This window comes from Gobio gobio (genome assembly GCF_949357685.1).
Source record: "Gobio gobio genome assembly, chromosome: 1".
In the NCBI taxonomy this organism is placed as follows: Eukaryota; Metazoa; Chordata; class Actinopteri; order Cypriniformes; family Gobionidae; genus Gobio; species Gobio gobio.
The window spans coordinates 46,165,398-46,180,690 of NC_137097.1; the positions used below are offsets into that span (position 1 = coordinate 46,165,398).

Below are 15,293 nucleotides of genomic sequence, written 5' to 3' on the forward strand. Positions count from 1 at the left end.
TATTAAAATGGAAAATTCAGACAGTATATACTCATTGTATCTCTGTGCTTTGAAGATTTCGTTTTTTAAAAATACTAATTATTTCTGTGGTAGAAAACGTTGTGGCACTAAGATCAGCTACTATGGGGGCCCTTGGGTTTGTCATAGCCCCAGGGCCCTACATGTTCTTAATCCGGGCCTGCCCGTTGATCACGAGGTGAGGAGGACTATCCAATTGCGTACAGAGTCATTTGAATTATGCGCATTTATGCTCACGTGTGCAGTAGAAAATACAGAGCAGACTCCCCAGACCAATGTTCAATCTTAAATTGAACTTGGTCTGGTGATAGCTAGACAAAAGAAGACTCTCTCCCTCTGAAAATGACTGTAGAATTGTAAACATTAGATTTGCATCGATACCTTCAAAAAAAAAAGTTTCATTAGACCTGTGTAATTCCTCTCGCTATAGAGCCAATGACTGTTTTCAGACAGGTTTCCCCAAACACAATCCCAGTCTGCCCCTGGTCAGCCAAACAAACATTAATGTCACTGACTGGGATGCTCAGACAAACAGATGAATGTTTTAATACAGTAAATGACACATTTTTGTCTCTGTATAATAAAGGAAGTACAAGAAAGTATTTTGACACCTCACCTTTAAAAAATAAAATGACAGTTTGAGAATGCATGTTTAAAAATTACAGATTTGAAAATACAGCAAATGAATATCAGCAGTGTAACTCAAAGTAATTAGTGCAGGAAAGCACAGTAAACAACAGTTTTAGTAACACCGATTTCAACTAAAAACTAAAACATTTTGGCCTATCATTTACATAACAACAGCGTTTTGGGGGCCTGAAAACACAAACTTTTGAATACATGTTTCAAAGTGCAAGTTTTTGAAAACGTTACGTTATCGTCTTCATGTTAACTACAAAAACGCAAATTTGTGAAAACTGACATCATGCGCATGTGTATTACGTGTTATAGACGCGTAATGTTTCTTTACAAACAACATTTATTATTAACAAAATGATACCATGGAGGTAACTGTGGTATAAGTAGAGAAACTGACTTTGTACTGTACTTGTAATTATTAAAAATTCTTACTTGTAATTGAGAGGTTACACTGACCATGCTCACACTGTAGCTATAATTGTCACTCCCGAGTGCTTAATCCTGTTCTATACACACAGAACCATTTTTATAAGATTAAAGCATTATCTTATTATCACAATATTCACATTACAATGGAGGAAAAAGTCAGTACAAATATTGTTTCATTGGCCAAAATATACTGTTCAAAAGTTTTGGGTCTATAAGATTTTTTGTCTCTTCCGCTCACCAAGGCTGCAATTGTTTGATCAAAAACACAGGAATATATATATATATATAGTGAAATAGTATTATGATTTAAAATGACTGTTTCAGCATCATTACTCCAGTCTTCAGTGCCACATGTTCCGTTAGAAATCATTCTAATATGCTGATTTGGGGCTCAGGAATCAGTTCTTCTTCTTTTTGAACATATTAATATACACTATATTGCCAAAAGTTTTGGTACGCCTGCCTGCACACAAACTTTAATGACATCCCATTCTTAATCCGTAGGGTTTAATATGGTGTTGGGCCACCTTTTGCAGCTATAACAGAGCTTCAACTCTTCTGGGAAGGCTTTCCACAAAGTTTAGGGTTTTGCCCATTCTTCTAGAAGTGCATTTTTGAGGTCAGGCACTGATGTTGGATGAGAAGGCCTGGCTCGCAGTCTCCGCTCTAATTCATCCCAAAGGTGTTCTATTGGGTTGAGGGCAGGACTCTGTGTACACCACTCAAGTTCCTCCACACCAAACTTGCTCATCTCCACACGTCTCCACTGCTCTAGAGTCCAGTGGTGGCGTGCTTTACACCACTGTATCCGACACTTTGCACTGCACTTGGTGATGTAAGGCTTAGGTGCAGCTGTTCGGCCATGGAAGCCCATTCCATGAAGCTCTCTACACACTGTTCTTGAGCTAATCTGAAGGCCACACGAAGTTTGGAGGTCTGTAGCTATTGACTATTAAAAGTTGGCGACTTCTGTGCACTGTGCGCCTGCTCTGTGATTCTACCACTTCGTGGCTGAGTTGCTGTTGTTCCCAAATGCTTCCACTTTGTTATAATACCTCTAACACTTGACCGTGGAATATTTAGTGAGGAATTTCACAAATGGACTTATTGCACAGGTGGCAACCTATCTCGTCTTGAATTCACTGAGCTCCTGAGAGCGACCCATTCTTTCACAAATGTTTGTAGAAGCAGTCTGTATACCTAGTGCTTAATTTTATACACCTTTGGCCATGGAAGTGATTGCAGCACCTAAATTCAATGATTTGGAGGGGTGTCCCAATACTTTTGGCAATATAGCGTATGTTGAAAATTTCTGTGGCTTAATTTTTTGGTTAATTCTTGAATAGAACGTTTAAAGTCTAAAATGCATCCTTGCTGAATAAGTAAAAAATCATACTGACCACAAACTTTTGAACGGTGCCATTTTAATTGTCTAACAATTAAAAAAAATATTTTGGTACATTCTGCATTAGTCACCACAGTTATAAATAGTCACAAGCCAGGGTGAAACCAGCTGTGACTGGTTGAGACGTGTTGTAGAGATGATCAGTAGTTGTTCTTGACAGAAGCAGGTGTGATGTTATTCTTAACTGCCACGATATGCTACATTCTGGAAGGTGGTGGTGGCTCCTTTGTAGAGCGGATTATTAGCCTTAAAGACAAGAGAGAGTTTCATAATGACCAGGTCTGCAGAGCTCATACATATTAATAATGAAAGCCTGCAAGATTAACCACAAGCGCATCTGTACTTCCCACTTTGACCACTTGGTGTCGAGAATGGTATTGAGTCACGTTATCTTTTCTGAATGTTAACTTTACAATAAGGTTCATTAGTTAACATTAGTTAACTTCATTAGTAAACATGAACAAATAATTAACTGCACTTATAAAGCATTTATTTATCTTTGTTAATGTTAATTTCAACATTTTCTAATGCATTATTAAAATCTTGCTAACATTAGTTAATGCACTGTGAACTAACATGAACAAACCATGAACAGCTGGATTTTTATTAACTAACAAAGATTAACTAATGCTGAACAACAGCTAATATGAACTAACTTTTATTAATAATGGACCTTAATAATGGATTTGCTACACTGTAACAAATGTATTGCTCGTTGTTAGTTAATGCATTACCTAATTGGACCTTATTGTAAAGTTACCATCAAAATCATATTGCTATACGAACCCTGGTGTGCACCAAACAAGGAAGATGACACCATAAAAAGGACAGAAAGCTAACGCAAAGTTTTGTTAAAACTAAAGCCATAAAATGACCCCATGATGGGAACGCTGATTGGTTCTATATATGAAGCACCTGACAGAACCCTCCAAGATTCTTTATAGAACATTTTCTTAGGTGACAGTGTTATTTTGTCAGAAATTAAACATGGCTAGACTGTGAGAATGCGAAGAAGAAGACTAGTCTAAAAAATATAGTGTGAGACTAGTCTAAGGGAAATTCTGATGACACTTAGATGACAACCACACAGTATATGGTTGGTTTTTCACCACACATTTGGTGTCATCATACTTCCTCTCAGACCTTCCAGAATGCTCAGAGTCAAGCCTTGTTTAATCTCAGACAAAGTAGCACTGTCACCTAAGTAAAGGTTTTACAGTCTGAAAAGTCTGAATGCGCATCTCACCGCTTCCCACTTAGCCTTGGCTTTCTCCTCTTCAAACTTGGCAAATTCATGATGGTCGTGAATGGTGATCAGGAGCTTCCACACCAAAAGCGCACCCAAACCCAGCAGCAGGATCGCACCAGTGACCGATAGAACAACCACCAGGACATCAGGACCCTTTGGACAATCTGTAAAAAATAAATCAGCAATGACAAATGACTAATTCTTAAAGAAAAAAAAAAACATACTTTATATTTAGTTGCCATTTGAACTGATATCTTCAGGATCTATTATTCTCTCCAATAACTAAGGCTATGTGCAAAGTGCCAGATGAGCAAAAAATGACAATATAATGGAGATATGTTTTGAAACTGGCGAAGATGACGGCACGGAATAAAGTCACGCATACCAGCCTCCTACGGTTCTGCCGCTCAGAAGACGGAGTAGTCCTGTGCGGCGGCTGGCTACACATTGTCATGTTGTAAATAAGGCAACTTCTGTATTGCAAACCCCTCTATATTGCGGTTGTTGTTTTTGGCGTATGCCTACCAACGCAATGTAATTTTAAAAGAAACCAACGTAGATATTGCAGAAAAAAAAGAGCGGCATGGACATACAAATCAGATCTAAACAGTTGCGATACACAATGTGGATAATTTTAGATCAGATTACACAAATAATCGGATTGTGACTTGCCTTTGTGAGCGAAGCCTTAGTGTCACAGTGTGGTCAAACATGGAGAGGAGATAAGGATCTAATTGCAGCAGTTTAAGGTAAATAAAAATAAAAAACACTCCTGAGCACAGGATAAATTGTGGCAAAACAGAAATCCACATGATAATGCTACAAAGAACAGACCAAACACAACTGAAACTGGCGGAAGGCTAAATGAGAAACCAAAAAACCTGTGAGCAGAAATGAGGGAAACAAATCAGTACCATGGCTGAATCTAAAATGGGGCATTATTTGAGGAGACAGCCATTGTCCAAAACCAATGCGGTACTCATTCAATCCCATATTGCACCTCAATAACGAATGTACAGCTGATGTACCCTAAACTGGAATTTGCTCACTTGTTTTCATTCACTCCTTCAAGTGAACTGTATTAGTGGACTAATGTAGGGAATAGTGATCGATGGTTTAGGGGCTGATTTTAGATTCAGCCAATAACAACAGAGGAAACACAGGAAACAAAGGGAACTGTAAATACTCAAAATAAGAGTCCTTAAAAAGAAACATAGAAACTGTGTCCGAAATTGCATACTGAGTGTGTAGGTCCTACATTTGAATTTGAATATATTCGGACGCAATACATCCGCCATTTTGTTACTGTAATGTGACCGACCAGAGGCAGTTGCGTTGCTTCACTGCCATTTATAAATCCTTTCCCGTGGCCTCATGGGATAGTAAAGTGTCCATCGAATACGGAAGTAGTAGGGCATCTGGGGACTTTTCGCCTACTGTTTTCGAATACTATGTATTCAGACATACAACTTTTTTGGTGTACTGTTTTTCACATACTATATAATAAGGAAGTATTCAATTTCAGATGCAGTGAGAGAATATTTGACAGAAGGAGAGGTACAGCCAGTATTTACCCATCTCTCACAGAGACACAGAGAGTTTATTAGCATGAGCAATGTTTGACAGCTACTTGTCACTTATTGTCTCTCTCTGCCCTTTCTCTCCTCTCACCTGCTTCTTCAACAAGATAGAGAAAGGATTTTCCACTGGCATCTTCAAAATACTGGAAGTTCTGAACACAGTCATCCTCATCCTTGTAGCTGCAGTTCACTGAGTTCTTCTCATGAAAGACTGGAGAGAACAGATTATTATTAACTCAGCAAGAACAACTACTGAACAAAATACACTGCATGAAAAACTCAAGTTTAAGTCACATATAGCCAAATGAAGCTGGTGTCAAAATATTGCAGTTATATACTATAGATTAGATTTATACACTTTTAAAAAAACAATTGTTTTAAATTGTAATAATATTTCACAATATTACTGTTTTTAATGTATTTTGATCAGATAAATGCAGCCATGGTGAGCATAAGAGACTTCTTTCAAAAACATTTTTAAAAAAAACTAAAAGAGATTTATATAGGCTACTGAGGTTGGGAGGTATGTATTGTAGAGATTACCCAGCTCCTTCACTGGCACAATCTCATCTCTGCAGAAGTGATTGCAGTTCTTCTCAAACTGATCCCCTCTCTTATAGTGTTTACACTCCACACACTCCCTGCAGATGCACACATAAATCTACTTTAAACAGTTAAGTAAAGAAAGAAAGCATCTAAACATACTCAATGTCCACACACAAACATTATGCTATCTAAATAAAGATATACAATGGTTTATTGATTTTTGCACAAATATTCTAAACTTTCACCCTACCCTTTAAGTCACAATATATATATATTTTTGTTAAGCTGTCACTCCAGCAATTCTTCTAATATCTGATCTTCATCCCCACCAATATGGAAAATCCTGCCGACACACACTCACTTTTTGATGGTGCAGGCGTCTGGGCAGGTGGGGCACTTCTCACAGGTTGATCCATAGGCTCCTGGTTGAGTGCACTCACAGACGCCACACAGACAGTGGCCACGCCCACTACAGAGCATTCCTCCACTCCCCATACAGGTGTCTGTGCGGGTCGAACAGTTACAGCTTTCGTCTGACCATCCAGGACTACATTGACAGGACCCACAGTTGCACTCACCATTACCTAACGGAGACAATAAACATATAAATGGCTGTTAATGGCTTTATAGGAAAAGAATCTCAGGGCATTGCTGAAGGTAGTCATGAGGTTTTTCTTCACCCCAAAAAAATTCTGAAAATGAATGCAAGCTATTATTTTATCAATGGAAAATAAAAGTAGAAATTTTGAAGAATCTACAAGCAGCTCTTGCAATACAACGACCGTTCATAGTGACTACAGATGCAAAAATCCCCAAAAAATTATCAAGTATTATCATAAACATAGTCTGTACGATGCTATATGCCACTTCTTCTCAATTCATATAATAACTTTGTGTGGCAAAAATTTATGCATCTCAGAAACATGAATATGAGTACTGTTCAAAAGTTTTGGGTCAGAAAGATTTTTCAGCTTAAAAAAAAAGTTTTACATGCTCACCAAGGTTGCATATATTTGATAAATACAGTAAAAAATACAGTAAAAACAGTAATATTGTGAATTATTATTACAATTTAAAATAACTCGTTCCTATTTTAATATATTTTTAAATATTCCTGTGATTGCAAATCTGAATTTTCAGCATCATTACTCCAGTCTTCGGTGTCACATGATCCTTCAGAAATCGAATAACTTAATAATAAAGAATCTAATATGCGGTTTGCTGTTTAAAAAAAAAATTTCTTATTATTATCAATGTTGGAAGCAGGTAAGCGGCTTAATCATTTTTGTGGAAACTGTGACATTTTTCAGGATCCTTTGATGAATAGAAAGTGAAAAAAAAAATTTTTTTTTGTAAGATTATAAATGTCTCTGCTGTCAGGACTTCTGATAAATTCCATGCCGAATTCGATCAATTCCATGCCATATTTAAAATAAAATAAACTTGACCCCAAACATTTGAACACTAGTGCATGTAAATATATATATTGTAAATAAATTAAAGCAAGTTAATTTAGTAAGTGTGTGAATTCTGATGAATTATGAAATAATTTCGATGAATTACAACATGGTGTTACGTAATATTATTGAAGCATTAAACGAAAACATCAACATTTGCCAATCCAACATATTCATTTCAACACATATTTCTTAAGAAGCATGAACCAGAACATTTCAAACTGGTGTCAGTTGCACAAAAGTCTTAAGAGCTATCCTGACCACCTAGCAGTCAGCCAAGGAGTAATCAGTGTACTTTTCAGATTCAGATTAGACCAATCTACCTGTTAACTTAAAAAAATCTATGACTAACTTGTAAGACAAGTCTAAGCAGACTGTGTGTGTGTGTGTGTGTGTGTGTGTGTGTTCAGTTATTTATACCCAGAGGCTATACTTGCTGGCTCTAATTCTTTATGTAGTTCAAACACCCACACACCAACTATAAGATATTGAGCTTTTGTCTAAGCAAACTATTTTCACATTTAACTAACAATACCTATCACACATGCTACTGAATACATTATTTCATGCATTTAACTCAATGTTTAACCGAAGAGAGAATATGAGGTGAGCAATTTAAATCACGTGACAGGCCTCAGGCTGCTCTAAGCAGGTAATGTGCACAGACATGAAAATTTGAAGACCATCCTTCCATAACATCTAATAAATCTAGTCACTGTTTGGTTTTAAATGTGGATCAAATTACCTAATATGGTGAAACACTGTCTCGGCGATGAGGCAAGAACAAAATCTGCATATAATCCTTTACAAACATGCAATGCTACATCTATTTATTTATTTTCAGAGTCAAGGCCGTTGTATCCAACCTTACCTGAACACAGCTGTCCTTTGAAACGGGGGCAGCTGAAGTCATCACATTCACAGTACGGCCCCCAAACCTTCCCATAATCACTCGAGCGACAGGCACACTGGCCGCACACACAGTCTCCGCGTCCACTACAGGCCGGCGTTTCTGGGTTGGGGCTACACCTGTCTTGTTGGCTGGGATTATATTCGCCTTCGGAGCACTCGCATCGAGAGCCCAGTCGGCCCGGATCGCACAGGCACACGCCGCACTCCAGTGTTCCATTGCCGTGGTGACAGGACGGGCTGGCGGGCATGGAGGACTGCTGACAGCTACATTCACAAGCAAAGTCCACAGTGACCTGAAGGCTGTCTTTAAAGCCCATTGGCTTCACGGTGAAGGTCCGACTCTTCTCTTTGGGACAGCCATGAAGTTTCGCCTCAATGTCAAATGAAACCTATAGGAGGATATGAGTTCAAGAGAATGCATGAGCTGATAAAACATATGGCCTGAATGCAATGGCACTCGCTTCTGATAAAAGCATCTGTCAAATGTAAATATATTATTTGTTTTAAAAAATGAACAGTGTTTAAATTAAACCTCACAGATTGATTTTAATGTATACTGACAGGCACACAAACTATATAGTTGCTAACTTTCTAATTGAGTGCATCAGGTGCTGACCCTATCTCCGATTTTGAGTCCGTCGCAGGACCGGACACCTGCAATGACCTCTCCACCCAGGCATTTTGCATTGATGAACAGAGATAACTCATCCGGCACATCCAACAGCTCCAGCTCAACCTTAGACCGGATCTTCTACAAAGACAATTGGCACATAGATCAAAGGTCAACCTCTCTCCCTTTATTTTAGTTTAAGCCGTACTGGCTAGTAATGGTAAAATATAAGACTGTTCAGAGTGGCATATACCACCTACTACCATTAAAACAAAAGTATGTATACTTTATGCACATATACGTTGTATTTTTGTAATACAATCGGAGACACTGACTCTGGACACTGTATGTATTTGCAAAGCTAATATCTGGTTAATTTGTAGAAACACACTTAAAGATATCAGAGAACTCATAAAAATTCAAAGCAAAACAGAAAAGTTCTCATGAGCAACAACAAGTTCTCACAACTCAAGAGGTTTTATTAATTCCTGGCAAAGTGACTTACCGCATATGCATCCAGAATGAGTTGCACAACATTTCCAGAGTCTCTGTCAAGCATTCCGACCGCAGAGCCAGGAATCAGCTCGCTGTAATTCTGGAAACATGAAAACATCCCATTAGTGTGTGTAAATGTGTGCATCACATGTTATGCACAAACGTGTTGTACGTATGTGTTTGACAAAAAAAATTGAAACTCACACGATATAGTGGCATAATAGTGCTGGTTACAGCAAAGATGAGGTTGATGTTATTCTCAGATATCTTGTCTGTGATCATGCCAAGTGAAGGATAGTCCTACAAATACACATAAAACACAACATATTATATACTATCTAACGGTATCTATCTATCTACACATAAACTACCATTCAAAGGTTTGAGGTCAGTAAGATTTTTTTTTATGTTTTTGAGGTTGCATTTATTTGATCAAAAATATAGTAAAAACAGCCATATTATGAAATATAATTACAATTTTAAATAACTGTTTTCTATTTGAATATATTTTAAAATGTAATTTATTCCTGTGATGGCAAAGCTGAATTTTCAGCATCATTACTCCAGTCTTCAGTGTCACATGATCCTTCAGAAATCATTGTAATATGATGATTTGCTGCTCAAGAAACATTTATTATTGTTATCAAAGTTGAAAACAGTTGTGCAACTTAATCATTGTGTAGAAAAAAACATAATACTTAGTTTCAGGTTTCTTCGATGACTAGAAAGTTCAAAGAATAGCATATATTTGAAATTCTTCCTGACAAATGTATTCATTTCTTTAAAAAAAAAATATTTTTGAAAGGTTACACACATATGTATATACATAGAGCGAGAGAAAGAGAGAAAGAAATGTTGGCTGACCAGTACAGTGGACTTGTCATATTCATTGTTGTTATTGATATAGCACTTTCCATCATGGGGCTGGACAATTCCAGCCAGCTTAGCATCCAAGGCCAAATGACTTCTGTCATCAGTTGTGAAGATTAGCAAATGAGATGCATCAGACCTCCATCCAATCTTCTCCTGGAAGAAAGGGAAAGGAGGTCATATAGAAAGGTAAAGAGAATGGATGAAATGGATGAGACACAGAGGTATTATCGAGTAAGAGGATATCATAGTGTTGTTTAATTTGTAGACCAACCCAATCACAGGATATGTATGTTCCCTCATGCATATCCAAGGGTTCATGTTGTACGTTCTTTTTTTCCCCTAATAAATAATTAAAATGTAGCTCAAAATGCAAATTTTCTTTAGACATTGGGACCACAAACTGACAAACAGCTTTACTGACAAACAGCTTTACTTTGTTACATCATTAAAAAAAATGGCATCTTCGCTAATGTTAGTCACTCTGTTTATCCCGAGGTTTACTGCACTCAGCCGGATCCGGGCCGTATCCAGATCAGATGGTGGACCTGCGCCTAGACATGACCAACGCATCCCTGAATTGTATGCAGAAACCGTGTCAATTAGGCTCCCCCCTGAAATTTTCTCATCAACACGAAATCCTCAATAAACCCATCTCCGACATGATGACTCCGATCTTTCGAATATTCCTATCTAATAATTGCCTTATCGACACGTCATCCTCAATAAACCCGTCTCTGGCGTGATGACTCCGATCTTTTGAATATTCCTATCTAATAATTGCCTCATCGACATGGCATCCTCAATAAACCCGTCTCCGACATGTTTGACTCCGATCTTTCGAATATTCCTATCTAATAATTGCCTCATCGACACGTCATCCTCAAAAAACCCGTCTCTGGCGTGATGACTCTGATCTTTCGAATATTCCTATCTAATAATTGCCTCATCGACACGTCATCCTCAAAAAACCCGTCTCTGGCGTGATGACTCCGATCTTTCGAATATTCCTATCTAATAATTGCCTTATCGACACGGCATCCTTAATAAACCCGTCTCTGGCGTGATGACTCTGATCTTTCGAATATTCCTATCTAATAATTGCCTTATCGACACGGCATCCTTAATAAACCCGTCTCTGGCGTGATGACTCTGATCTTTCGAATATTCCTATCTAATAATTGCCTTATCAACACGACATCCTCAATAAACCCGTCTCCGACATGATGACTCCGATCTTTCGAATATTCCTATCTAATAATTGCCTTATCGACACGGCATCCTTAATAAACCCGTCTCTGGCGTGATGACTCCGATCTTTCGAATATTCCTATCTAATAATTGCCTTATCGACACGGCATCCTTAATAAACCCGTCTCTGGCGTGATGACTCTGATCTTTCGAATATTCCTATCTAATAATTGCCTTATCGACACGGCATCCTTAATAAACCCGTCTCCGACATGATGACTCCGATCTTTCGAATATTCCTATCTAATAATTGCCTTATCGACACGGCATCCTTAATAAACCTATCTCTGGCGTGATGACTCTGATCTTTCAAATATTCCGATCTAATATGACTTCTGACCAGTAATGTTACCAGAATCATAATCATATACTGTTTGTTCGTTGGCCTGAGCCTGGTTTCTCCCAAGGTTTATTTTTCTCCATTATGCTACCTGATGGAGTTTTGGTTCATTGCCACTGTCGCCTTTGGCTTGCTCGGTTGGGGACACTAAATTTTCAACTAAATATTCAAATAAATGTTCAACTACATTACTGATCTGCCCGCATTGACACTATATGATAATTGAAATGAGCTGGATGACATCATTGTTTTCTCCAGAGCGGCTGTACAGCCGAATCAAATTATGTAGCATTAGTTTCCTGTTTAACACTGTGAAGCTTGTTTGAAACAATCTGCATTGTAAAAATCCCTATATATATAAAGGTGACTTGACTTGACTACTCAGATGTATTTGTAATTGATTTTTACCTTGCATACTACTGCTTGTATGATAGCATCAAATCCGCCCTCAGGGGCATCTCTGTTTCTGGACACTTTCTGTTTCTTTACTTCCTCTGTGAACCGCTCTACCTGCTCCGTCAGAGACAGTACATTACGATAGCCGAATTGCGGTGGGCAGGGTTGAATAGACCTACACCAATCAGAACACAGCAGGGAGACAGAAATCACTAAACTTAGTTACTTGCTTTAAATGTCATGTGCTTTTCTACAGGCCAATGTGAGATGAACTTGAGCTTACTTATGGCATGGGTTCCTGATGACTTCTTCAGAGTACATGTACATATAAGGTGAGAGCGTTTTGTCTACAAAAGCTCCAAATCCCATGCGCAGATTACTGGTGACGCCACGTAAGGCACTGGCCAGATCATTGCCAAGGGCATAAAGCTTCTGCAGGTCGTCCTTCATGGTATTGGTCATGTCCATCAGGTAGTACAGGTCAACTGGGTAATCAGATACTTGCTTCACAGTCACGGTGAATTGCTTTGAATCGTCTTAGAGAAATGGGAGGGAAAAAAGTGTTAGAACTGGACAAAACTCAACTTTTTTACTTCTTTTTCCTAATGGACATGGAATTTTTGAGAACATGATCTGTTTGGGGTCTGAGTGACAATAAGACCCTTTTACTAGCTCAGGAAACATACTTAATATATAAATATCAGGTTTAAACTTCATGATTTGTTTGTGCACAAACAGATCTTGAAATCTGAAACTCAGTAACATGCTTTAAAAATATGATGATAAATATAATATTGATCTAGTGGGTTTTGATTTGGTCACAGTAAGAATTTGAAGACTTAATTTCAAGACTTTTTTTTTTTCCCTCTGGGACCCCAAACATCAAAACTATAAAAATCTCAACATTTATAATAATAATAATAATAATAATAATAATAATAATACATTATTATTACTGTTGTTGTTGCAGTGGTATTATTGTCATTGTTGTTAAAAAATAATAAAATATTAATAATAACTTTAAAATTACAGTTTCCCCCCTCTGGGAGACCACAGATCAAACATATAAAATGAATTTAAACATGTTATTGTTATATAATAATAATAATTATCGTTGTTGGTCAAATTTATAATAGATCAAGATCAAGAACGTATCAGGGTTTAATGTTGAGAAGGGAAGGGAAGGGAAGGAAAGGGAAGGGAAGGGAAGGGAAGGGAATTCCCAAGTAATTGGGTTGCAGCAGGAAATATGAGTTAATATATTCAGGGAGTATGTATCTGTAATAAACGCATATTATGTTTGTTTTGAAGAAGTAGCATACCTGGCCTGAGGGTCAGGTGGATTTTTTGAGGTTGGATCTGAGTGATGTCGTTGGCTGAAGCCCCTGCCTTGTTACTGAGGGGTACGTCCTCTAGGATCCTCATGCTGCTGACTGGAAACTCAATAAACTTCACGCCACACCCAGACTGAATGAGACTGTCTTTGAGATCACACCGGGACGAACCTGACCCTCCCTTTCCGAAGATCTAACAGACACACACATACACATACTGATATTTCAAGCAGCCATTTGTGTGTCTATGCGAGTGTGTTTATGTATGCATGTGGATGAAATTGTGTTTATTACCTCCTGAGTGCACCAGGCACAGGTTGGATGGATTGACAGACATTCTTTACAGGTACTCACTCCTCTGGAAGTGCAAATGTTGGAGCCTAGAGAAACAAGACTATCATTAATCTCACATACATGCTTTAAATTATGTATTTCTACCCGTTAGAAGCGTCTTCCATTTACAGCCTCTCAAGTGTGTTAAAACAAGTGAAATGTAGGAAATAACAATAAAAAAATAGCAGTACATGCACATTCTTCTCATTCTTTGACATTAACTGAACAACTAGTAAAAAAGCTTTCAAACTTACTCGCAGCTGAGGAAATTAGAAGTAAAACTGGTATCCAAACTCCCATCAAACTAAGTCCCATTTTAACAGAATCAAACTACAGGCCTCCTGCTCCAGCAACTCCGTTTCCAATCTGTTTCCCTGGTGTACAAACTGGGAGTGTACCGTTCCGAGACATGTAAGGACAGATGACCTAACGCGTTTAAACACTTCGCACATGTTATCTATTTAATGTAGACGCAAGGAAATGTGTAACCACAGGCAAGTTAAGACTCAGCCACACCAAATAAGGATGAGAGAAAAAAAGGATGTGAGTCAAAAATGAGGGCCTACATTTTACTTATTGTTTTTTTAAACAGTTAAATTAGCACAGTATGGAATTCAATAAGTTCCAACAGCTTCCTCTGTTTTTATAGAAATCAACGCCTAACATAATCATATAAAACAAATACATTTTTTAACACATTTAAAATGGAACATTTTCTATTTTTGGGGCATTATTTTCTAATTTTCCATGCATTCTTTTTGTTTGTTTTATCTATATATATATATATTTATTTATTAAGACGTTTAAGAAGTTGAACCAGGTGTTTGCTACCATCTAGTGGCAGTGTTGCAGAAAAGCATGGCATACATTCACCCGAATTATGTTGATTGCATTCACAGCATATTTCAAAGCAATTTATGCACTTCACTCCGGTATGCGATTAACATTTTTCTTTTTTTCTACTGGAATTTTACTGGAAATTACAAATTTTACTCGTAGTTACGATTAAGATCCGATAATGTAGTAAATTGAAGCATTTAACTCTTTCCGGTCATAAAGTATTTTCAGCATTGACAGGGGCTACCCAGCTAACAAAAAGTTGTTGTCAGAACGTTTTGTTAACATTCCCTTTAAGTTATCAAAACGTTATTTGGGAATGTTTTGTACACGTTCAAAACGTCCAGTTTTTTTAATGTATTAAGAAAGTTTTTTGTGGGGTCTCTGCGAACGTTACAGGAACATTCCATTCAATTATTTTGAAAACATTACAAAAACGTTATTACGGAATGTTCTTTAAATGTTTCAAATGTGCGTTTTCTTCATGTATTAAGAACGTTTTTTCTTGGTTTATGTGAACGTTGCGGAAACATTCCATTCTATCATCTTGAAAACGTTATGAAAACGTTATTACGGAATGTTCTTTAAATGT

At 37.5% G+C, this 15,293-nt stretch overlaps 1 protein-coding gene across 2 annotated transcripts; it reads right to left on the reverse strand.

The window, feature by feature from the left end:
* Positions 1 to 534: 534 nt before the first annotated feature.
* itgb3a (integrin beta 3a) lies at positions 535 to 14,292 on the reverse strand. Of its 2 annotated transcripts, XR_013817317.1 has the most exons (16): positions 14,119 to 14,292; positions 13,826 to 13,911; positions 13,520 to 13,724; positions 12,481 to 12,733; positions 12,210 to 12,372; positions 10,205 to 10,366; positions 9,545 to 9,640; positions 9,351 to 9,440; positions 8,852 to 8,986; positions 8,195 to 8,624; positions 6,228 to 6,450; positions 5,864 to 5,961; positions 5,412 to 5,531; positions 3,738 to 3,904; positions 1,825 to 2,737; positions 535 to 1,713 (listed from the first exon to the last, which is right to left on the reverse strand). XR_013817317.1 is itself a non-coding variant. In XM_079827118.1 (15 exons), exons 1-15 carry the CDS (start codon positions 14,177 to 14,179, stop codon positions 2,672 to 2,674), a joined length of 2,355 nt encoding a protein of 784 aa, XP_079683244.1. In that variant the 5' UTR covers positions 14,180 to 14,260; the 3' UTR covers positions 541 to 2,671. The 2 variants fall into 2 exon arrangements, 1 of the variants encoding a protein (XP_079683244.1); XM_079827118.1 differs by having other exon boundaries at positions 541 to 2,737; positions 14,119 to 14,260.
* Positions 14,293 to 15,293: the final 1,001 nt, after the last annotated feature.